The following is a 23215-nucleotide window of genomic DNA, read 5'->3' as shown; positions in this document are numbered from 1 at the left end:
CCCACTGAAAGGAACAAGCACTGGCACCTGCACTGACACTGTTCCCTGCAGGAACCCGCAGTGCCATCCAGGTCAGAGAGATAGAATGAAATTCCCTGGGAATGAGAGTGATGCCGTGGAGCTGGTCAAAAGCAAATCAGGGTCCAGAGGGAAAAAAAAGCACTTGTCATGCAGCATGAGAGCTGAGCGAAATAGTGGCTCAATACAAATGCACTGCCTCTGTGCAGACAGGAGGCAGAGGCTGGGGAATGAAATCTTTCTTCACACTGCAGCATGGTGATGGGCAATTGCTGGGAGCTTGTGTGCGTGTGTGATATCTCTACAAGCCCGTTGAGGTTGCATGGAGGCTTTGTTGGGCTCCCCACATGTCCCCTTATCCCATACCCTAGCCTCCCCAAAACAAGAAAAAGGGAAAGAAGAAATACAGTGCATAGACCATCTCCACTTGGAGCCACACATACAATACTCAACAAACACAACAGAGAGGATGGAAAAGTGCCGAAGAGAACCAAGGCACAGCCGTGCTGTGCAAATTAAAGTCAGCCGTGAAGTGTGACGATGAAGCATGGACCAGTGATGGTCCTGGGAGATGTATGGAGGGAGGGGGAGCGCCCCATGTTTCTGCCTGGAGTTGCATGCATACGACCAACTGGATATCTTAATTAAACAATCTGGGTAATTAAAAATTAATAAAGATCTTTGCTGCTGAAGTTACTTTAAAAAGCTTATAGCAAGGTCAGCACCAGATGACCAGGTCCTTCCCATGGGGAGAGGGATTATTAATGATGCCATATCTCTGCTTTGGTATGCTTCCCCCACCAACTTAGCTGTTCTGTGTAGGCAGTCTAAGCCCAATAGAGAGGTGGGGCAAGGGGAAGAAGGATGAAGTTAATGTTTTAAATGGGGTAGGGGAATAAGAAAATGTCATCACATATAAAAGTAAAAAGTCTCAATTTCTCTCATCCTTGCCCATCCTCATGCCATTCTCTCTGCTACCCATTCAGTTGCTGCAAACAGATTCTTCCCATAATAAAGAGAAGGAAAGTAAAAGCCCTTTCAGAAAAGGACAGTGAAACTCAGCCATCTGGTTCGAGACAACTGTTCTGAATTTAGGCTCCAATATAATTTTATGATCTAGCTTTAACCCCCACCAGTAACAACCCTTTATTAACGCTGACCATCTGCACAGATGTAACTATATGGGCACCTTCCCAAGATTCACTAATGAACCCGCATTTGGGTGTAGTAGCCACCTGATAGCCCAGAACAAGCTATTGCTAGCTAAACACAACGGAGGTCTGCAGTAATGCACACCTCAGGTCTGTCATCTCCCTCCGTATTACACTCACTGGCAGGATGCAATCCCTCCTGGCCTCTCCCCACTTCCCAGCTGGGTGGGTTTGATCAGAGAGGATTCTTGAGCCCCATCTACAGTGAGTCCCTGTGACACTGATTAATCCTTTTGGAGGTTTCCCAGCTAGAGATTAGTACAGTACAGCCCAGGCCAGAGATAAGTACAGTATAGATGGACTGCATACTTACTAGAACAGGGGTAGGCAACCTACGGCATGCGTGCCAAAGGCGGCACGTGAGCTGATTTTCAGTGGCACTCACACTGCCTGGGTCCTGGCCACCGGTCCGGGGAGCTCTGCATTTTAATTTAATTTTAAATGAAGCTTCTTAAACATTTTAAAAACCTTATTTACTTTACATACAACGATAGTTTAGTTATATATTATAGACTTATAGTAAGAGGCCTTCTAAAAACGTTAAAATGTATTACTGGCACGCGAAACCTTAAATCAGAGTGAATAAATGAAGACTCGGCACACCACTTCTGAAAGGTTGCCGACCCCTGTATTAGAAGGTGACTGAGGATATTGAGAGGCAGGCTGCATTGTACTCATTTGGAGCATTCAAACAGCACCCCACCCCAAAAGTGAACTGGCAGAACCATCTGCCCTTCCAGAACTTCAGATCCCCTTTCCATCCCTTTCACCCCATTTGAAGTTGGGCCCTGAAAACAGACAGAATAGAGGGTAGAACCAACCAGAACCTGTCATCATTGCATTCTACCTGTCTAGTCACTGAACCCTACATTGCTGGGTTTCAAGCACTTGGGGAAATGGAGGGGATGGGATATACACACATGCACACACACACACACACAAAGTGCTTTGATAAGTGCAGTGACTTGTCCGTGTGCATGTCTTTGCTGTGCTATGTGTGGATTGCCTCGTTTGGGAGGGCACAGTGCACTATCCAGTCACCACGTGGAGGAAAAGTGGTTTGAGCTCTGGAGTCAAGGCTAAGGAGATGGGGTAGGGTAGGAGGGTGAGAGTTCTGAAGTCAGTGTGTATGTGTTTGCACAGAGGTGGGAGCATGACCTCCTGGATCCATCCAGACCTCCCAGTGCTGGGATAGAGAAAGAAGACAAAAATGGCATCACAAAATGGCCTGACAACCCCTTCCCCACTGGCCCACCGTCCAAGGCCCTGCCTTCCCTTTGGGAGGCTTTATGTATGCAGACATGAGCAGTAAAACGGGATAAACTCAATGTACAAATTGCAGTGAAGTAAATAGAAATAAATACTTTATAAATATAATCTCAAACTACCATAACTTAATCTATCTTTTTTTAAAACGTCAATAAGTTAAGAAGTATCAGTACTTAAACCTATCACTTTCTCTTCACATGGAAGCAATTCCTCATGACTTGTAATCTCTGACCTTTCAAACGCTCCTGCCTCCTTAAATTGAAGCCTTGCTTTAAAATAAGAAACACAACTCCTGCTTTTGAGAGTTACAGGTCATGTGACACCAAGGTCACTCGATGGGCAGAAGATCACATGCGCACAAGAAATCATGACCAGGCTGTACCAGGCTTTTGCAGATACAACAGAAATGCATTTTCCCAGTGAAGGTGTAAATCGAGATGGATCCATTTGTGGAGCAGGCAGCTGGGGTGGTGGATGGCATGAAAGATTTGACGTTAAGATAGGGACTCTTGTATAGAACCAGCAATCTTGATCCTGCTAGCAGACAGATGAGGTGGAGAATGGTTTTAGGTTAGATTCTCATCTGGGCTGTTCTCCTTCTGGACAGCTTGGATCTGTTTTGGAAACCAGGAGACAAAAGGAGTCAAAGGACTAGAAAAGGAATGCGGAGAGAAAGAAAGGGAGGCAGACACTCTCCTTGTGAGAGACCCTGTCATGGAGGTAGAAAGGTGCAAGACAGACAGAAACTATGGGCTGGATTAACATTGGCACAGACCAGACGAGACCAGACCCATCCGCAGCCCATCTAATCCATCTGTACCTGACAGGGGTCAGCATCAGAATTAATCAAAGAGAGGGTGGGTAGGTATGTTTCTTTATACAATGACTACAGGGAATTTCTATTTATTTATTTATCTTCTTTTAACTCTACTACTGAAATGATGATGATTTGTTCTAGGGATTAAGGATCAGATCCTCAACTGATATAAAACAGGGTTCAAAAAAGAACTAGATACGTTCACGGAGGATAGGTGCATCAATGGCTATTAGCCAGGATGGGCAGGGATGCAAAACCATACTCTGAAGTGTCCCTAGCCTCTGTTTGCCAGAAGCTGGGAATGGGTGACAGGGCATGGATCACTTGATGATTACCTGTTCTGATCATTCCCTCTAGGGCACCTGGCATTGGCAACTGTCAGAAGACAGGATATTGGTCTGACCCAGTATGGCTGTTTTTATGAATCACAGAATATCAAGGTTGGAATGGACCTCAGGAGGTCATCTAGTCCAACCCCCTAATCAAAGGGGAACCAATCCCCAACTATTTTTTTTGCCCCAGAGCCCTAGCTGGCCCCCTCAAGGATTGAGCTCACAACCCTGGGTTTAGCAGGCCAATGCTCAAACCACTGAGCTATCCCTCCCCCCAATAGACTTTAATAGACTGATGCCTAGTTACACCAGCTGAGGATCTATCCCTGAATTTCTGTGTTTATTTTGGTGTGGGGGGGGGGGGCGGGGAGAGACAGTGTCCTTGTAACATTAAGGTGGCACAGTTGAAATCACAGTTAAAATGAACTCCTAAATGCTGCACAAAACAATGAGGCCACCAGAGAAGAGCTTGTACAACCTACCCCCATGGTGTACCCCAATCCAACTGGACTAAACCATCATCATTAGGGTTCAGAGTTGTGGAGAAACCCAGCTGTTCTGGGATTTGGAGCAAAATTTTGTATTGTCAGTGGAGATAGAATAGAGCACCACCATGTTGCCTGCCCGCAATTTTAACCCCTTATGGTTCAGTGTCTGCATCTGCATACAGTCTGTGAAGCATTTGAATTTTATAAGCAATGGTGCTGAGAGCAAGGAAGAAGACCTCAACATCCAATTTGAAATACAAATGGAAGGGACCAACAGTAGCACCATCTCTTTGATAGAAAAAAATTAAACCAAGACCCCTTCTCACAAGGCTATTGAGCTGAAGTGGATGGAGAGGAAGGAGTCTCTGGGAATTGCCCTATTTTGCTCATTTAATGCTGCCAACCCCTTGCAATAATGTTACAATCATCAGACAGCAGGCCTTGCTCCCTGCAGCTCCACCTTCAAAAATACGTGGAAGATGCTTGATAACTGGGTAGGAAAAGGCATCACAGAGCAGATTTGCTGAGCAAGAAACCAAGCTGGAGAATCAAAACCAAGTTTCTTCCAAAGCAGCCTGTAGCGGGGTGGACACCCGCTCCTGCCTGGGAAGACTGGAAAGCAGCCCTGGAGAGGGCTGCAGCTCTAAAAGCTGGGCTGACTGGGGAAGCGGCCGCAGCTGGGCCACACCCCAATCAGGCCACAGCTGGCCTGTATAAAGAGGCTGGGAGCCAGGAGCTCAGACACTCTTTGCATTCAGAGAGAGAAGGGCCTGGCTGCAGGGAGCTACAGACAGGGTACCTGAGTGGAGCAGGGCTGGGGAAAGGCAGAGGAGCCGGGGAGCTCCAGCCTGGAAAGCCCCAGGCTGCAGCCTAGCATAAGGCCAACAGGTACTGGGGGTTGCAGAGGGCAGCCCAGGGGTAGGCAAAGGCAGCAGGTCTAAACCCAACCTTGCCAGTGATAAGTAGGCTGATACTGCAGTCTGCCCCAGGGCGTGGGGGCTAGACAAGGACTGGCAGCAAGCTTATACTGAGGTGAGGTGGGGATAGTGGGTGGGGGTTTCCTGGGGAGGGGAGACCCTGAGAGAAAGGGGTTACTGCCAGGGGGAAGCACCCCAGCTAAAAGGGCACCAGAGTCCAGGGAGGGACACAGGGGCCAAGAGGTAGTGGATCACCGGCCTGCAGAGGGCGCTCCGGAGCTGGGACGAGCTAATTCCCATGGACGACCAGCAGGAGGCGCTGCAGGGGTGAGTCTGCACTGCTACACAGTCTAGAGTGTTACTAACAGGTTATCACGCTGTCTCCTTATGGAATGGTTTAAAATGTCCCCAGGTACCTTATGGATCCAGCTAGCAGAGGGTTAAATGCATACAGCCAGTCGTGCATATCCTTGTCGCTGCTTGCCTGCAGCAGGATTCCACGATGCTCCGTGCATACTGCAAACGTGTTGGGGGTCTGAAACAGACCAATGCCATGAATGAGTCCACAGGGCTACCTGAGATGACACCGAGCAACATGCAGCACAGCTTGGAGCATGAAGGGACATAGAACAGGACCCAGACGATGCCGGGGAAGACACTATCACAGTAGGCTATGTTTCCTTGAATGTGAAATTCCTCTGCTTTTCTGAACAGTCACAGATCAGAGCTCTGTTGTGGCTTCTCTGCACAGAGGAGAGTGGATTCTGACACCATGAGAACATTTCTCATTTTTAAAGGTGCAATTTCATCCTTTGGCACCCCGTGCCGACAAGGAAACTAGGTGTGAGCTGTCGAGCAGCACACGATCTCCCTAAAGCTGGCTCTGTGGGGAGTATTAGCATACCACTGTGCTCCTAGACTCTCTTTTCCCTTCACCACCATGTTGTGAACGTCACTGTTCCTTTCACGTACCAGTTTCTGATCCCTATGGTCTTTCCCCATCCCTGGCCCATAGCCATCGCTGTAGCCCCTCCCTTTTCCTTTTAACATGATTTCAGACATGTGCTGCCATTCTGGTTCCCCGACCTTGCACTTGTAGCACAGCCTTGGACATGAGCTGTGCTTCCCCTGTTTTGCCCATGTCACGATCTCCAGCAATTACCTTGAGCATGGCCTGCTGGTCCTCACTGTACTCCACCTGAGCGGAGGAGAGGTTGAGGATGGCTCTCTCCACAGAATCCTTGTCCGTGTTGTAGATGTAGACATAGGGGCGCCTCACCACCACATAGCGCTTCACCCAGCCATTGGTGTGAGGCTCGAGGAAGTGAAGGTAGCCTTTCTTTGAGACAATGGGACTGCAAAGGGCAAGACAGGGCAGCCTTATGCTTAGTGACTGCAGAAAACCACTCAGCGAAAGGGTTAAAACCCCAAGGACTTATCCCTACTCTTGCTGTTTTGCAGATTGTCCCTCACCTCCTTCCTGCAAATCCCGCCCCCTCTCCCGATGCAGACTGCCAGCCTTGAACCTCCTGCCCTGTGACCTTCTCGTCACTTAGCAGCAGCTACTCTGAACACCTTCCATCTTCCTGTGTCCCTAGCGAGGCTTTCAGCCATTTGAGGAGGGAGCTGTATGTGGCTGTACTGAGACTGCCACTCTAGCAGGGAGAGCTCCAGCCATGAGGGCATTCAGAGCACACTGACACCTCCTGCTTCAAGTAAACCAACTGCTCATACCTCACCCGGATCTCCTGAATATCGGGGACGAGTAAGCGCTGGGTCTCTTTCCCATCTTCAGGCCCATGTGTAGGAGATTTCTTCTGTTCTCCCTCCACTACAGGTTCTGGCTCAGGGCTTTCTGCCCTGGAAGAGAGATGGGAGGTTCTGGAAGGGGAAGAAAGGTATTTAATCACAGTGATGCCTTCACAGTGACTTTTGCCAATAGCCATCTCTGATTTTCTTCTGAAAACTGGCTAAATTGGTGCGCATGAAAGTGACCTACTGATAGCAGTGGCTAGACCCAGGCATAGCTATATCCCTGTGGACATCCCCCCCTCCAAATCACTGTCCATGCTCATCACTTCTGGCCTTCAAACCTCCCGTGATGCTGGCACTGTTCCTCTTTTGCACAGAGACTGATGGTTATGCCCAATCTCATGGTGGGTTGGTGTCTGGACTAGTGATCAGGCTGACCCTGTCCATGTTTGTTTGGGCCTCAGTTTGCATTTCTCATCCCTCAGTGGTCTGGCTGCACCTCTCTTACCTGACCTCAGTGGCATTATACCGTCCTTCTAGCAGTGATGGACAGGTGGAAGAGGGAGTCAGGGTGGTGACACCAAGAGCTGGCATGGAGGGGTCTCTCAGCAGGGTCACAGACATTTCTGACAGCTGCAGGAGGAAAGGAATCATTTCCTAGAGTCACAATCTAATCTGAGTTATAGGACGTGGACCTGAAGGGCAAAGGCCAAAGTTCGGTCTGGTGAACTGAAGACAATGGAGTTTCACCTGCTTATTCCTGGTATGAATTTGGCCCTATCTGGGTAACGAGTGCTCTTCCGTGCTGCAGAGACAATTCCTCTTTCATATTTGCATGGTTACTGGGGTCTTTTAAAGGTCACAGTGAACAGATGGGGGACAGCTTCTCAAAGTCAGTGTGATCCCTAGAGGAGAAGGGAGCTAGGCCGATATAACACAGTTGAGGATGCTATCTTTTATAGCTCTTGCCCTTTGGTTAGAGCCGATATTTGATATACTAATGCCCTTGATTTTTCCCCAGTTTACCAGCTAGCGAAAGTTGTACAGCCCTCTAGCAGAGGCAGACTCCAGGGACAGGGCAAGTCACCAGACCTTCCTTCTCCCCACATAGGTAATCTTCAGGGCAGGTCATCTGCTCTTTCCCACACCTTGCCTACGTCTCCCTCCCTCTTCCTTTCCCTTCCACTCCTGGGTGCTCCCAATGGAAAAGACATCAGGGACTGGCAAGGTCAGACCCACTGGGCCCTGCCCTCCTGTGCTCTGCTCTGGAGAAGTAAGTGGGAGGCAAAGTGGGAAGCTTTGTCACAGTGCTGACACTGGCCTCCTTCTGGAGCTGGCCCTATAGCCCTGAGGTCCCAGAGCACCAGTGTTTCTAGGCTGGTAGCTGGGGGGTGGGTTTCTGGAAGCCACTAGATTCACAAGACTGATCCCACTCCTCAGTCCCATAAGGGAGGAACTGCAGTCAGGCCAGGAGATCGATATTAGGAGAGGCAACTTCTCCTCCTCTCCTTCTCTGCTCAGCCAAAGCAGAGATAGACATGGAGGTGATAATCTCGTGGAATGCAGCACCATGCACCTCTCTAGTAGCGATGACTGTGGCATGCCATCGGCGTTAGCACACAGAGCCTGCTTAAAGTGGAGTGAAATGGCACCCTGAGGCCTTGTTCACATACCAGCGGGAATCTCCTGCTAAGACAGGGGTTCTCAAACTGGGGGTCGGGACCCATCAGGGGGTCACACGAGGTTATTACATGGGGGGGTCGCGAGCTGTCAACCTCCACCCCAAATCCCGCTTTGCCTCTAGCATTTATAATGGTGTTAAATATATTAAAAAGTGTTTTTAATTTATAAGGGAGGGGTTTGCACTCAGAGGCTTGCTATGTGAAGGGGTCACCAGTAAAAAAGTCTGAGAGCCACTGTGCTAAGATTCCCGATGCAGGCCAGGCCAGGAGCTCACTATCAGTAGGTGTCACTGTCTGAGCAGAACCAGCACTTCCATACTGCTTATCACATCATTGTCAGAGGCAGGGAGTGCTAATGGTGCTGGGAAGTTGGTCCTACCTTGCTCTCGCTGGCGCTGATACAGACATGGCTGTGACTGTACTCTCTGTTAAATGTATGTGTGAGGAGACGCAAGCACTGCAGGGGAAACAAAAGGCAACATCCAGTTGGCAAGCAAGACCTCTCCTCATGAACATGTAAACATCTTCCAGTCCTGCCAGTGACTCTCCCCATCTGCCCTTCTCTGCCAGTCCTGAAACGTGCGGCTCTGTCTCAGCTTCCTCTGGATAAATATTTCAAAGGCAACATTCTGCTGATCAGGAGGAACAGCTGTGAGCACCAAATCCAGCTCATGGATTCCCCTGCTTGCCTCAGACCTTCCATGAATTCTCCTTCCACATCTCCTGCCCACTGCCTCCTCCCCTAATCACTGCCTCTGCTGAACCCCTCCTCCATGCTGTCACCTCCTCGCACCTTGATGAGGGCCACTCCCTTCTCTCTGGCCTCCCAAGCTTCACTCTAGCCTATGTAGGATGCTGCTGCCCATTTGCTCCCCAGTGTCTAGCCTTCAAGAGGGGCTGGCTTGCTGCAATACAATACCTTGACGGCAAGCTCTTTCTGCCTCTCGCTGGGGGTCTCCAAGGGCGAGCTCCTGCCCTCTGAGGCACCATCTGCCGAGAGTGGAGTGGAGACACAGGAAGTGCTATGGGAGTCGGAATCCTCACTGGAACATGGGGACAGGGACTCCAGGCCTGATCTTTGGGTCGTCTCCAGTTTCTCGCGTAGGAGCAGGTAATGCCTCGTCTTCTCAACCTGGACAAAGACATTCACTTTCAAGTTCAAGTGTCTGGCACTTAACTTCACTTGCATTATTCCCTTCCCACTGCATTGCCTTGTTCAAACACACGGTGATGAGTATCTTGGAGAGAACGAATGTCACAGCTCCTACATGAGCTACTATGGGAACACTTTAAGATGACATTATACCACAACTATCATAAACTCAACAAAATGCCTGCTAGTGGCCTACCAAAAAATCTCTGTTACCTAGCTTTCGTAACTGTTGTTCTTTGAGATGTGTTACTCCTGTCCGTTCCATGCTAGGACCGTGCACGCCCACGTGCACTGCTACCAAAGATTTTTCTTAGTGGTATACATAGGGCCGACTCTGGCGCCTTCGCAGTTCGTTCTTGCCATTGACTCCGACAGTGGGGTAGGAGGGCAGGTCATGGAATGGACATGAGCAACACATCTCAAAGAATAACAGTTACGAAAGGTAGGTGACCGTTTTTAATCCTTCGCATGCTTGCTCATGTTGATTCCATGTTAGGTGACTCACAAACAGTATCCCCGGAGAGGGCTCGGCGTTCATGGTTGTGCTGCTTGCAACACTGCTCTGCTGAAGCTGGCATCATCCCAGGCCATGATGGCGTAGTTGGACACAAAGGTATAAGAACATAAGAAAGGCCGTACCGGGTCAGACCAAAGGTCCATCTAGCCCAGTATCCTGTCTACCGACAGTGGCCAATGCCAGGTGCCCCAGAGGGAGTGAACCTAACAGGCAATGATCAAGTGATCTCTCTCCTGCCATCCATCTCCATCCTCTGACAGACAGAGGCTAGGGACACCATTCCTTACCCGTCCTGGCTAATAGCCATTAATGGACTTAACCACTATGAATTTATCCAGTTCTCTTTTAAACTCTGTTATAGTCCTAGCCTTCACAACCTTCTCAGGTAAGGAGTTCCACAAGTTGACTGTGCGCTGCGTGAAGAAGAACTTCCTTTTATTTGTTTTAAACCTGCTGCCTATTAATTTCATTTGATGACCCCTAGTTCTTGTATTATGGGAATAAGTAAATAACTTTTCCTTATTCACTTTCTCCACATCACTCATGATTTTATATACCTCTATCATATCCCCCCTTAGTCTCCTCTTTTCCAAGCTGAAGAGTCCTAGCCTCTTTAATCTCTCCTCATATGGGACCCGTTCCAAACCCTTAATCATTTTAGTTGCCCTTTTCTGAACCTTTTCTAGTGCCAGTATATCTTTTTTGAGATGAGGAGACCACATCTGTACACAGTATTCAAGATGAGGGCGTACCATTGATTTATATAAGGGCAATAATATATTCTGTCTTATTCTCTATCCCCTTTTTAATGATTCCTAACATCCTGTTTGCTTTTTTGACCGCCTCTGCACACTGCGTGGACATTTTCAGAGAACTATCCACGATGACTCCAAGATCTTTTTCCTGACTTGTTGTAGCTAAATTAGCCCCCATCATATTGTATGTATAGTTGGAGTTATTTTTTCCAATGTGCATTACTTTACATTTATCCACATTAAATTTTATTTGCCATTTTGTTGCCCAATCACTTAGTTTTGTGAGATCTTTTTGAAGTTCTTCACAGTCTGCTTTGGACTTAACTATCTTGAGCAGTTTAGTATCATCTGCAAACTTTGCCATCTCACTGTTTACCCCTTTCTCCAGATCATTTATGAATAAGTTGAATAGGATCGGTCCGAGGACTGATCCTTGGGGAACACCACTAGTTACCCCTCTCCATTCTGAGAATTTACCATTTATTCCTACCCTTTGTTCCCTGTCTTTTAACCAGTTCTCAATCCATGAAAGGACCTTCCCTTTTATCCCATGGCAGCTTAATTTACATAAGAGCCTTTGGTGAGGGACCTTGTCAAAGGCTTTCTGGAAATCTAAGTACACTATGTCCACTGGATCCCCTTGTCCACATGTTTGTTGACCCCTTCAAAGAATTCTAATAGATTAGTAAGACACGATTTCCCTTTACAGAAACCATGTTGACTATTGCTCAACAGTTTGTTTTTCTATGTGTCGGACAATTTTATTCTTAACTATTGTTTCGACTAATTTGCCTGGTACAGACGTTAGACTTACCGGTCTGTAATTGCCGGGATCACCTCTAGAGCCTTTTTTAAATATTGGCGTTACATTAGCTAACTTCCAGTCATTGGGTACAGAAGCCGATTTAAAGGACAGGTTACAAACCTTAGTTAACAGTTCCGCAACTTCACATTTGAGTTCTTTCAGAACTCTTGGGTGAATGCCATCTGGTCCCGGTGACTTGTTAATGTTAAGTTTATCAATTAATTCCAAAACCTCCTCTCGTGACACTTCAATCCGTGACAGTTCCTCAGATTTGTCACCTACAAAAGCCAGCTCAGGTTTGGGAATCTCCCTAACATCCTCAGCCGTGAAGACTGAAGCAAAGAATCCATTTAGTTTCTCCGCAATGACTTTATCGTCTTTAAGCGCTCCTTTTGTATCTCGATCATCAAGGGGCCCCACTGGTTGTTTAGCAGGCTTCCTGCTTCTGATGTACTTAAAAAACATTTTGTTATTACCTTTGGAGTTTTTGGCTAGCCGTTCTTCAAACTCCTCTTTGGCTTTTCTTATTACATTCTTGCACTTAATTTGGCAGCGTTTATGCTCCTTTCTATTTGTCTCACTAGGATTTGACTTCCACTTTTTAAAGGAAGTCTTTTTATCTCTCACTGCTTCTTTTACATGGTTGTTAAGCCACGGTGGCTCTCTTTTAGTTCTTTTACTGTGTTTCTTAATTTGGGGTATACATTGAAGTTGGGCCTCTATTATGGTGTCTTTAAAAAGCGCCCATGCAGCTTTCAGGGATTTCACTTTAGTCACTGTACCTTTTAACTTCTGTTTAACTACCCCCCTCATTTTTGCATAGTTCCCCCTTTTGAAATTAAATGCCACAGTGTTGGGCTGTTGAGATGGTCTTCCCACCACAGGGATGTTGAACGCTATTGTATTATGGTCACTATTTCCAAGCGGTCCTGCTATAGTTACCTCTTGGACCAGCTACTGCGCTCCGCTCAGGACTAAATCTAGAGTTGCCTCTCCCCTTGTGGGTTCCCGTACCAGCTGCTCGATGAAGCAGTCATTTAAAGTATCGAGAAATTTTATCTCTGCATTTCGTCCTGAAGTGAAATGTTCCCAGTCAATATGGGGATAATTGAAATCCCCCACTATTATTGAGTTCTTAATTTTGATAGCCTCTCTAATTTCCCTTAGCATTTCATCATCACTATCACCGTCCTGGTCAGGTGGTCGATAATAGATCCCTAATGTTATATTCTTATTAGAGCATGAAATTTCTATCCATACAGATTCTATGGAACATGCGGATTTGCTTAAGATTTTTACTTCATTTGATTGTACATTTTCTTTCACATATAGTGCCACTCCCCCCCCGCATGACCTGTTCTGTCCTTCCGATATATTTTGTACCCCAGAATGATTGTGTCCCATTGATTGCTCTCAGTCCACCAGGTTTCTGTGATGCCTATTATATCAATATCCTCCTTTATCACAAGGCACTCTAGTTCATCCATCTTATTATTTAGACTTCTAGCATTTGTGTACAAGCACTTTAAAAACTTGTCACTGTTTATTTGTCTGCCCTTTTCTGATGTATCAGATTCTTTTTTATGTGAATGTTTATCATCTGATCTGACCCCTACTTTATCCTCTTGCATCCTCTGCTCCTGACTATAACCTGGAGATTCTCTATCATTAGACTCTCCCCTAAGAGAAGTCTCTGTCCGAGCCACATGCTCCTCTGCAGCAGTCGGCTTTCCCCCATCTCCTAGTTTAAAAACTGCTCTACAACCTTTTTAATGTTTAGTGCCAGCAGTCTGGTTCCACTTTGGTTTACGTGGAGCCTATCCTTCCTGTATAGGCTCCCCCCATTCCAGAAGTTTCCCCAGTTCCTAATGAATGTAAACCCCTCCTCTCTACACCATCGTCTCATCCACGCATTGAGACTCTGAAGCTCTGCCTGCCTACCTGGCCCTGTGCATGGAACTGGGAGCATTTCTGAGAATGCCACCATAGAGGTCCTGGATTTCAGTCTCTTCCCTAGCAGCCTAAATTTGGCCTCCAGGACATCTCTCCTACCCTTCCCTATGTCATTGGTACCTACATGTACCCCGACCACCGGCTCCTCCCCAGCACTACACATAAGTCTGTCTAGATGCCTCGAGAGATCTGCAACCTTCGCACCAGGCAGGCAAGTCACCATACGGTTCTCCCGGTCATCACAAACCCAGCTATCTACGTTTCTAATGATCGAATCTCCCAATACTAATACCTGCCTTTTCCTAGCAACTGGAGTTCCCTCCCTCGGAGAGGTAACCTCAGTGCGAGAGGCAACCCCAGCACCGTCTGGAAGGAGGGTCCCAACTATGGGAAGGTTTCCCTCTGCTCCCGTTGACTGCTCTGCTTCCCTGGGCCTTTCATCCTCCTCAACAGCGCAGGGGCTGACCGGAGGTGGGACAATTCTACAGTGTCCCGGAAAGCCTCATCAACATACCTCTCTGCCTCCCTTAGCTCCTCCAGTTCCGCCACCCTTGCCTCCAGAGTCCGTACATGGTCTCTGAGGGCCAGGAGCTCCTTGCACCGAATGCACACATACACCACCTGCCCACGGGGCAGGTAATCATACATGCTACATTCAGTGCAATAAACTGGATAGCCCCCACTCTGCAGCTGGGCTTCTGCCTGCATTTTCTCCTAGTTAATGAAGGGGTTGTTTAAAGCAAGAAGTTTTGAATGTAGTTTGGGCTATAGGTTTTAAGGGGAATAAAGGGTTTAAGATAGAACCGGCAAGGGACCTGTGCTCCCTCCCTGCTCCCCTTCCAAACTCCCTTGTGAAACTCCCTTATGAAGTGAAAACCAGGTGGTGGCTCTACAGATATCCTGGATCAGTACCTGCGCGAGGAAGGCTGCTGACAAAGCTTGCACTCTGGTGGAATAGGCAGTCACAATGGCTGGAGGTGACACCCCCGCTTGCTCATAGCAGAATCTGATGCAGGCGGTTATCCACAAGAAGATTCTCTGAGTGGACATGGGCAGACCTTTCATCCTGTCCGCCACTGTGATGAAGAGCTGCGTTGACTCAGTGAAGAGTTTGGTCCTCTGGATGTTAGGCAGGCCTTCTACATCAAAAGAGTTTAACTGACACTCCTTGTTCGTCTTGTGAGGCTTCAGAAAGAAAACCGGTAGGAAGATGTCCTGATTATTGTGGCACTGTGACACCACCTTAGGTAAGAAGGCTGGGTGGGGATGCAGCTGGACCTTTTCCTTGTAGAACACTGTATAAGGGGGTTCAGATGTCAACGTTCTAATCTTGGAGGCCCTGAGAGCCGAAGTGATAGCCACCAGGAAGGAGACCTTCCATGAGAGGAGCAGCAGAGAATACAAAGCCAGAGGCTCGAAAGGAGGGCCCATGAGCCTCGCTAGCACCAGCTTTAGGTCCCAAGAAGGGACTGGATCATGAACCTGCAGGTATAGCCTCTCCAGACCTTTCAGGAACTTGATTGTCATGTCATAAGCAAAGATTGATCTGCCCTGGACCAGAGGGTGAAAGGCTGATATGGCTGACAAGTGAGCCTTGGTGCTTGAGATGGAGCAGGTAGTCCAAGGTGGATTGTAGTGATGACCAGGAGGGAGAGAGACCTGAGCCCGTGGCCCAATAGGTGAAGCACTTCCACTTGGCCAGATAAGTTGCCCTGATGGAGGGCTTCCTCCTACCCAACAGGATGTGCTGGACTTGGTCCAGGCAGGCCTGTTCCTCTGCATTCAGCCATGCAGAAGCCATGCCGTCAGATGCAGTGATGCTAGGTTCAGATGGAGCAGACGGCCTCAGTTCTGTGAGAGCAATTCCGGTCGAAGCGGGAGCTCTAGCGGGGTTGCCACCAAGAGGTCCAAAAGTGTGCCAAACCAGTGCTGGCGAGGCCACGCTGGAGCTCCCAGGATGCCCTTCGCTTTGTCCCTCTTGACCTTCAGTAGGACCTTGTGAACCAGGGGTATCGGTGGGAAGGCGTACAGCAATGTTCCCATCCAAATGAGCAGGAAAGTGTTGGACAGGGAGCCTCTGGCTAGCCCGCGAAACAAGCACAACTACTGACACTTCCTGTTATGACTGGTCGCGAATTGGTCCACCTGGGGAGTCCCCCACTTTCGGAAGATCACGCTGATGATCTCTGGGTGGAGTGACCACTCGTGGAGAAAGGAGAAGGACCTGCTGAGGAGATCCGCCCATGCATTTCGGATGCTCAGGAGGGTCAAAGCATAGGCGCCGACTCCGTGGGAGCTCTGGAGCACTCACGGGGAAAAATTAGTGGGTGCTCTGCACCCACTGGCAGCCAAGCTCCCCACTCCTCACCTCCTTCCCCTCGCCCCCAGCGCACCACATCCCCGCTCCTCCCTCTCCCTCCCAGCGCTTCCTGCCCCCCAGCCGCCTAACAGCTGTTTGGCAGCACTTAGGACTTTCCGGGAGGAATGGGGAGGAGCGCGGACATGGCGTGCTCAGGGGAGGAGGCGGAGAAGAGGCAGGGCAGGGGCGGGGACTTGGGGGAAGGGGGTGGAATGGCGGTGGGGCGAGGGTGGTGCAGGGTTGGGAAGAGGTGGGGCGGGGTGGGGGTTGAGCACCCACCAGGCAGAGGGGAAGTTGACGCCTATGGTGCAAAGCCTCGAGATGAATGGCATGATGCTCACAGAAGTCCCACAGGTGAAGAGTCTCTTGCCACAGGGCAGATGAGTGGGCTCTGTCTTGCTTGTTGATGTCAAACATTACAGCTGTATTGTCCATTAAGATCTGTACCACTCTGCCCCTTAGATGGGGAGGAATGCCTGGTAAGCCAGGCGTATCACCTTGCGTTCCCTGATATTTATGTGGAAGGAACAATCCTCCTAAGACCAGAGGCCTTGGCCATCCCAGATCTGATTCGTTGGAGACCAACATTACCGATGGGAGCAGCACTACGAAGGGGAACCCATCCAAAACAGCTCGCGGTTCCATCCACCAAGACAGAGATGACAGGACATTTGACCACTAAGTCCAAATTGTGTCTGTTGGGAGAGAAGACCGACACCAGCCATGTCTGTAGAGATCTGAGCCGTAGCCATGCGTCAAGCCACGTACGTATACACTGCCATGTGACCTAGCAGTTTGAGGGTAGTCGTGAGCAGGTCGGCTCTGACATGCTCGATGAGATCCAACATAACTCAAAATCGGGACTCCGGCGGGTAGGCTCTGGCATGGGTGGAGCTAAATATTGCTCCTATAAACTCTATTCTTAGAACAGGAGTCTGAGTCGATTTTTGTTCGTTGGTAAATAGGCCTAGATCCTGATATATGGCTTGCACGAAAGAGAGGCCACACTGCACCTGGTCCTGTGACCCGCCTCTGACAAGCCAGTCATTGAGGTATGGGTAGATCTGAATGCCCCAGCGCCTCAGGTAAGTGGCCACCACCGCCATGCACTTCCTGTATCAAGACAGGAGGCGCTGCAGTCTGCTTTCCCAATTAGGCTGTGGATGACAGCCGGGAGTACAGTCCTGGCATCATAGGGAGCCCTCATGGGTTCCAGTTTGGCCAACTTAGTGGCCATTGACCTTGCAGCCAGACACTCGCTGCAGGGCCGGTGCTGCAAGTGGCCCGCATGGGCCAAATGGTGCCTTTGGGACTGGGAAACAAAATCCCTTTCCGATTCCGAGGAGGACTTCTCTCTTGGGGACCATGGTGGCACTAACGGTGCCTCTCACTGCTGGCTACGTTGCAGGGCTGAGCAGTACTGAGGGGAAGGTGATCGGAGGCAGGGATACAAAGATCAGTGCCGCATCGGAGACTGGTGTCAAGTTGGCGGTGAGACACGTGGAGAAGGAAACCAAGGCATCGGAGATTAGGAACAGAGCGTCAGTGAGCGGCAGTGCGATGACGGTGACCAGTGCTGGGAGGAGGGCAGCCGGTACCCGGGAGATTGGGACTGATGTCGTGAGGTTGGTGATCTGCGTCTCAGAGCTGGGGACCAGGAATGTGGGGCTGGGGACCAGGGACATGGGGTCAGAGACCACAGACGCGGTGCTGGAGACCGGAGACTTGGAGTTGTGGATTGGTGTCAGGACTGTGGCGAATGGTGATGACCAAGCAACCACTGGGGTGACCCCATGGAAGGCTTTCCTTTGGGAGGGGGAGGTTTTCACTGGCTCCGCTGATGGAGGGAAGTTCCATGGTGTATGCGGCACCAGTAGGGCCATCAGGTCCCTGGGCACTTGAAAGACCTCCGGCACTGAGGGCACCATAAGGTATATGGGACCCCTGCCGCTGCCTGGAGTCAGAGGCAGTTCCTGTACTGGGCTCGGAGCCCTGGGCAGAGAGGCTGCACCTTTCAGTCCTGACAAAGGCAGATGGGCCGACATGGGTCCTTTGCCTGCCGCCTTTCCCATCCCTCTTCGAGACCAGGGAGCGCCCATGTTCAGCGTGCTGCTTCCTGTGGTGCTTCTATGGCAACGGCAATGGTGAGCAGTGCCAAGGTGAAGCCAGTGCAGGTGGGGCGCTCCGTACCAAGGCTGAGGTACTAGGCGCTGAGTCGGAGCAGGTAAGTTCCAAGGCTGGTCTAAGTGCTGCCTCCATCAGAAGGGCTTGGAGATGAATATCTCTGTCATTTTGAATAACAAGGAGTCCGGTGGCACATTAAAGACTAACAGATGTATTTGGGCATAAGCTTTTGTGGGTAAAAAAACCACTTCTTCAGATGCATCGAAAGCTTATGCCCAAATAAATCTGTTTAGTCTTTAAGGTGCCACCCGACTCCTCATTGTTTCTGTGGTTACAGACTAACATGGCTATCCCTCTGATGCTTGACACCATACAAGGCTCTCGTTTTGAGTGCATGCTGTAGGACCTTTACAAATTTTGCACTTCTCTTGAACATGCAATTCCTCCAGACACTTCAGATAGCTTGTGTGAGGGTCACTGAACGGCATGAAGTTTGTGGCAAATGGCACACGGTTTGAATCCTGGGGACCAGCGAACAAAGTCCCAGGAACAAAGTCCCTAAGGAGACTAATGACTATTCTAACTTAACTAACTCTACTTAAGGTAATTATACAAAACTATATACAAAAACTATGAAAGGTAAATTACTAAGAGCACTTTGCGAATCACAAAGGGAGAAAGTCATTCCAGCAACCATCACGGGTGGTAAGAAGGGACTGAGACGGCACAGTGCCAGCGGCGCCTCATATACCAGTGCATGAGCACGGGGCTCCCGGGAACGCCAGAGCCAACCCTACGGATACCGCTAAGGGAAAAATCTCTGGCAGTCGTGCACGTAGGCGCGCACACACCTAGCTTGGAAACGACATGAATCATAGAAGATTAGGGTTGGAAGAGACTTCCGGAGGTCATCTAGTCCAACCCCCTGCTCAAAGCAGGACCAACCCCAACTAAATTATCCCACCCAAGGCTTTGCCAAGCCGGGCCTTAAAAACCTCTACGGAAGGAGATTCCACCACTTCCCTAGGTAACCCATTCCAGTGCTTCACCATCCTCCTAGTGAAATAGTGTTTCCTAATATCCAACCTAGACCTCTCCCACTGCAACTCGAGACAATTGCTTCTTGTTCTGTCATCTGCCACCACTGAGAACAGCCTAGCTCCATCCTCTTTGGAACCCCTCTTCAGGTAGTTGAAGGCTGCTATCAAATCCCCCCTCACTCTTCTCTTCTGCAGACTAAATAAGTCCAGTTCCCTCAGCCTCTCCTCGTAAGTCATGTGCCCCAGCACCCTAATCATTTTCATTGCCCTCTGCTGGACTCTCTCCAATTCGTCCACATCCCTTCTGTAGTGGGGGCCCCAAAACTGGAAGGAATACTCCAGATGTGGCCTCACCAGTGCCCAATAGAAGGGAATAATCACTTCCCTTGATCTGCTGGCAATGCTCCTACTAATGCATCCCAGTATGCCATTAGCCTTCTTGGCAACAAGGGCACACTGACTCATATACAGTTTCTGGTCCACTGTAATCCCCAGGTCCTTTTCTGCAGAACTGCTGCTTAGCCAGTCGGTCCCCAGCCTGTAGCAGTGCATGGGATTCTTCCATCCTAAGTGCAGGACTCTGCACTTGTCCTTGTTGAACCTCATCAGATTTCTTTTGGCCCAATCCTCCAATTTGTCTAGGTCACTCTGGACCCTATCCCTGCCCTCCAGCATATCTACCTCTCCTCCCAGCTTAGTCTGATCCGCGAATTTGCTGAGGGTGCAATCCATCCCACTTGGATTAATAAAGCAAGCACTCGAAGAAGAACATAAGAGACCTCTGCACAGCCCTCCCTGCTAAAGCTTCGTAGGTCCAAACTGCCACACACCAGTGCTTGATCTCTGCAAGAGAAGCCATGGGGATGGAGTCAAATGGCAGGAAAGCAGCACCAGCAGTTGCATGTTGTATCCGCTTCTAGTGTACCTCAAAGGCAAAGCATCAGACACAACTTAGTGGACATGGGTAGGAGAAGCTGCCAGTTAAACAGGATCTTTGACCTTGCATTTGGCCATTACAAGTCAAGGTCCATTGGTTGACTGAAGTTCCTGGCAATAGGTTTCTAGGGTGCAGTCTTACCTCTTGTAGGAGGCTGAGTTTCTCCAGTTCCCACTGATGATCCAGGATGAGGCTGTCACTTCGAGGTCTCCACCCAGCCAGGTTCTCCTCACCCCGCACATATGCAACAGAGGTGTCCAGCACACGCCTGCGTCGTCTCTGCATACCTGAAGGAGAGAAGCTCTCCACTTTAGAGATCATTGTTCATGCCTTTAGATTGGAGGCTGGGGCTGGTAAGATGGAGAATGGCCTAAGGTGATGCACATCTAATTGCAGACATGCTCCATATACCTGCACTGCAGCACGGTAGTGTGTGTGTGTGTCAGATTTTGGGGAGATAACGACATGCATAGACTAGCTGTTCTCTATCTCCACCCCCCCCAGCATGGGACTGGATATGCTGGGTTGCTGCAGGTGCTGACCTTCACAACCTGTCATCTAATGAAGACAGAAAGGGCCACACACATTGATCCACTTAAGCCAATGGCATTACACCAGGGATGGATTTGGCCCCCAAAGTTTAAGTCCTTTTACAAAATAAGTAGCCAAAACAATCCAACCCCAAAATGAATCCCAGGGGTTTTGGTCCCCTTTAAGTTCCAGCAATGGAGTCCCCATGGGGGAAATAACCCCTAAAGCAACCCAGAGGTAGAGATGAACTTCCCACCTGGACTGCCGGCATCAGCCACACGGCAAAGGCTGAGCTCATACACCCCAGTCACACGGTTACTGCAAGCAAACAGAAGGCAACAGGTTACACACTGCTGAGGACAGATGCTCCTCACACAGCCCCTCTTCTGAGGGAGGCAGTGGCTGGGAGGTGGCATCTAGGGAAATGGAGCTCATGTCCCAGCTGTGACAATGCTGGGTGTACCCTAGTTCTCATTACAAAGCGACTAGCCAGCAATAACAATGTGGTACATAATTTGTTAGAAGAGCGTTGAACAAGCTCTTGCTCTGGCAATGTCCTTCAAATTCTCCTCCTGAATCTTCATGCTCATGTGGTGGGGCCTGCAGTCCTGGGACTGAGTCCACTTCCTGCTCTCTAGCACATTGCAACAAAGGGTTAGTAGTGCATTAAACAACCTCAAGTTATTCTTCTTTTCTCCCAGGGAAAATCCTGGGAGAAAAGGACTGGACATTGGTCCCTTCAGAGCCCATCAGTGCTGCCTCTGTGCTGGCTGTGTGGGTAGGTGGCGGTCATGGTCATGAGGTACTTCCTCTTCCTTGCCAGCTTGAGAACAGCAATCCTACAGCCCCAGCACACTGTGCCACTACTAGATAACCAGGTTAGCCAGCATCCTCCCATGGAACACAGTATCTGGATCCTGGGGCTGTTATAATGCACTGATTTCTCTGTTTCTGGACAAGGGAGGAAGGAAAGGAGAGAAAGATAATTATAGATCATTCCAGAACCTCAGCGTTAGTCCCTGTTCTCATGTCCCTTCTGGCAGAGAACAATGCACGTGAACACGCAGCACTGCACAATCACCAGGAAACACAGGGCCTGATTCTTCATGACTTTGCACTTTGTATAATCATTTTCCCCTATGCAGTGAGTACAATCATTTGCCCCTATCCAGATCAGAACGGTAGCATTTCACACTCACCCACTGTGCACAAATTTCACTGTCTACACAAGGTGTGAGGCCGTGGGGAACCAGGTGCATGATTTCTAGCTGTGCCAGACAGAATATATTTCCTGTGATTCCCTTGTTATAGGACTGCACTTGATGCAGCTTGTTCAAGGCTATGTTACCAATCCAACCCCTCAGAACAGGCTATTCCATTTAGTTTCTTACAAACATAACACAGCCCTCACCCCATGCTCTGGGTGGCCCAGCACAGTTTCATTCCACAGTGCAATAGCATGATAGAACAGACTGCTCTTTCAACCCTAATAAATACACACCAGCAAACAAAATAAAAGCCCTCCATAACAGACATCATAACTTTTCCAGCCCCAAACATGCCTCATGACATGTTTGCAAAACGAAATTCTGTTTTAGTTAATAAAGTTCAGGTTTTTGCCAAAAAAACAACTTTTGTTTGGTATTTGGTAATAGTTTTAAACCAAAACACTTTCTTGATTAAAAACCTGAAAACTTTCAACAACAATGAACAAATCTTTTTCATCAACCTTTTTTGCAGGAGAAAATAATCATTTCGTGGCCAGCTCTGGTTATCCCACCCTCTGCATGACAAACACAGAGCTCCTCTGGAATCAATTACATCAATAAATCAGGATCCTCTGATCAGGAACCTGCAGTGTGTGGAACTAGTTTATTCACTTAATAGAGTGGTAAGGGCCAGATTTGCAAAAGTATTTGATGCAGATAGAAGCCTAGTGGGATATTTAAAAGCTGCTAGGTGCCTAAATACCTTTGAGGATTTGGGCCTAAGTGCCTTGGGAAGGTTTGGGGTGACTAGCACTATGGACAGCTAAGACATTGTCACTGTTAATAACCATTGCTAATTATTCTTCAGTGTCTTCCTTCCTCCTTTTAAAAAGGAAAGGAGATTCCTCTACCTCTCCGAGGCTCGCAGGCTCCCACTGCCAAAGAGATTGCGGATGGAGCGAGATGCTGGAAGTTTGGCATCTCTGGAGTAGAAGACCATGCAGAAATCTTTGGTGATCACAGCTGGCTGGGTGCAGTTCTCCATCTGCAGTAGGGTGGAGAAAGAGGATGAAGGGAGAATTATGGAGACGGCTCGTAATGAGGCTAACGTCAACTCCTCCCCATCAGTTTGAGTGAGGGATGACAGCGTCTGTAATGTTAGTAAAGACCACTGTGTCTGAGTGGTCCATATTCAGAGAGAAGAGCACATGTGACTAGACAATGGTGATTCCATAGCTTTATCATATGTCATTTCCTAATATACATGCCTCAAACTATGAGGCTGGCCATTCTAGAATGACTCAAGAATGCCCAGGGAAAGTGGATATCAACTGGATTACTTCTTTC

The 23215-nt window shown here is 48.9% G+C and overlaps 1 protein-coding gene across 3 annotated transcripts in view; it reads right to left on the bottom strand.

Moving 5' to 3' along the window:
* Positions 1-1794: 1794 nt before the first annotated feature.
* Positions 1795-23215, bottom strand: part of KIF1A (kinesin family member 1A) — a 162351-nt gene continuing 140930 nt past the window's right edge. For all 3 annotated transcript variants that reach the window (XM_029913322.1, XM_029913320.1, XM_029913321.1), the window contains 10 exons: positions 22780-22913; positions 20917-20978; positions 20271-20416; positions 9406-9618; positions 8866-8943; positions 7313-7437; positions 6787-6933; positions 6215-6407; positions 5469-5587; positions 1795-3112 (listed from right to left, as the gene is read on the bottom strand). In XM_029913322.1, coding sequence (XP_029769182.1) covers positions 3070-3112; positions 5469-5587; positions 6215-6407; positions 6787-6933; positions 7313-7437; positions 8866-8943; positions 9406-9618; positions 20271-20416; positions 20917-20978; positions 22780-22913 — 1260 coding nt within the window. In that variant the 3' untranslated portion in view covers positions 1795-3069. The remainder of the gene's footprint in view (positions 3113-5468; positions 5588-6214; positions 6408-6786; positions 6934-7312; positions 7438-8865; positions 8944-9405; positions 9619-20270; positions 20417-20916; positions 20979-22779; positions 22914-23215) is intronic.

The sequence above is a fragment of the Terrapene carolina genome, unplaced genomic scaffold (assembly GCF_002925995.2).
Source record: "Terrapene carolina triunguis isolate 2854851 unplaced genomic scaffold, T_m_triunguis-2.0 Scaffold583, whole genome shotgun sequence".
Classification (NCBI taxonomy): Eukaryota; Metazoa; Chordata; order Testudines; family Emydidae; genus Terrapene; species Terrapene triunguis.
This window is presented reverse-complemented; position numbering and strand designations above follow the sequence as displayed.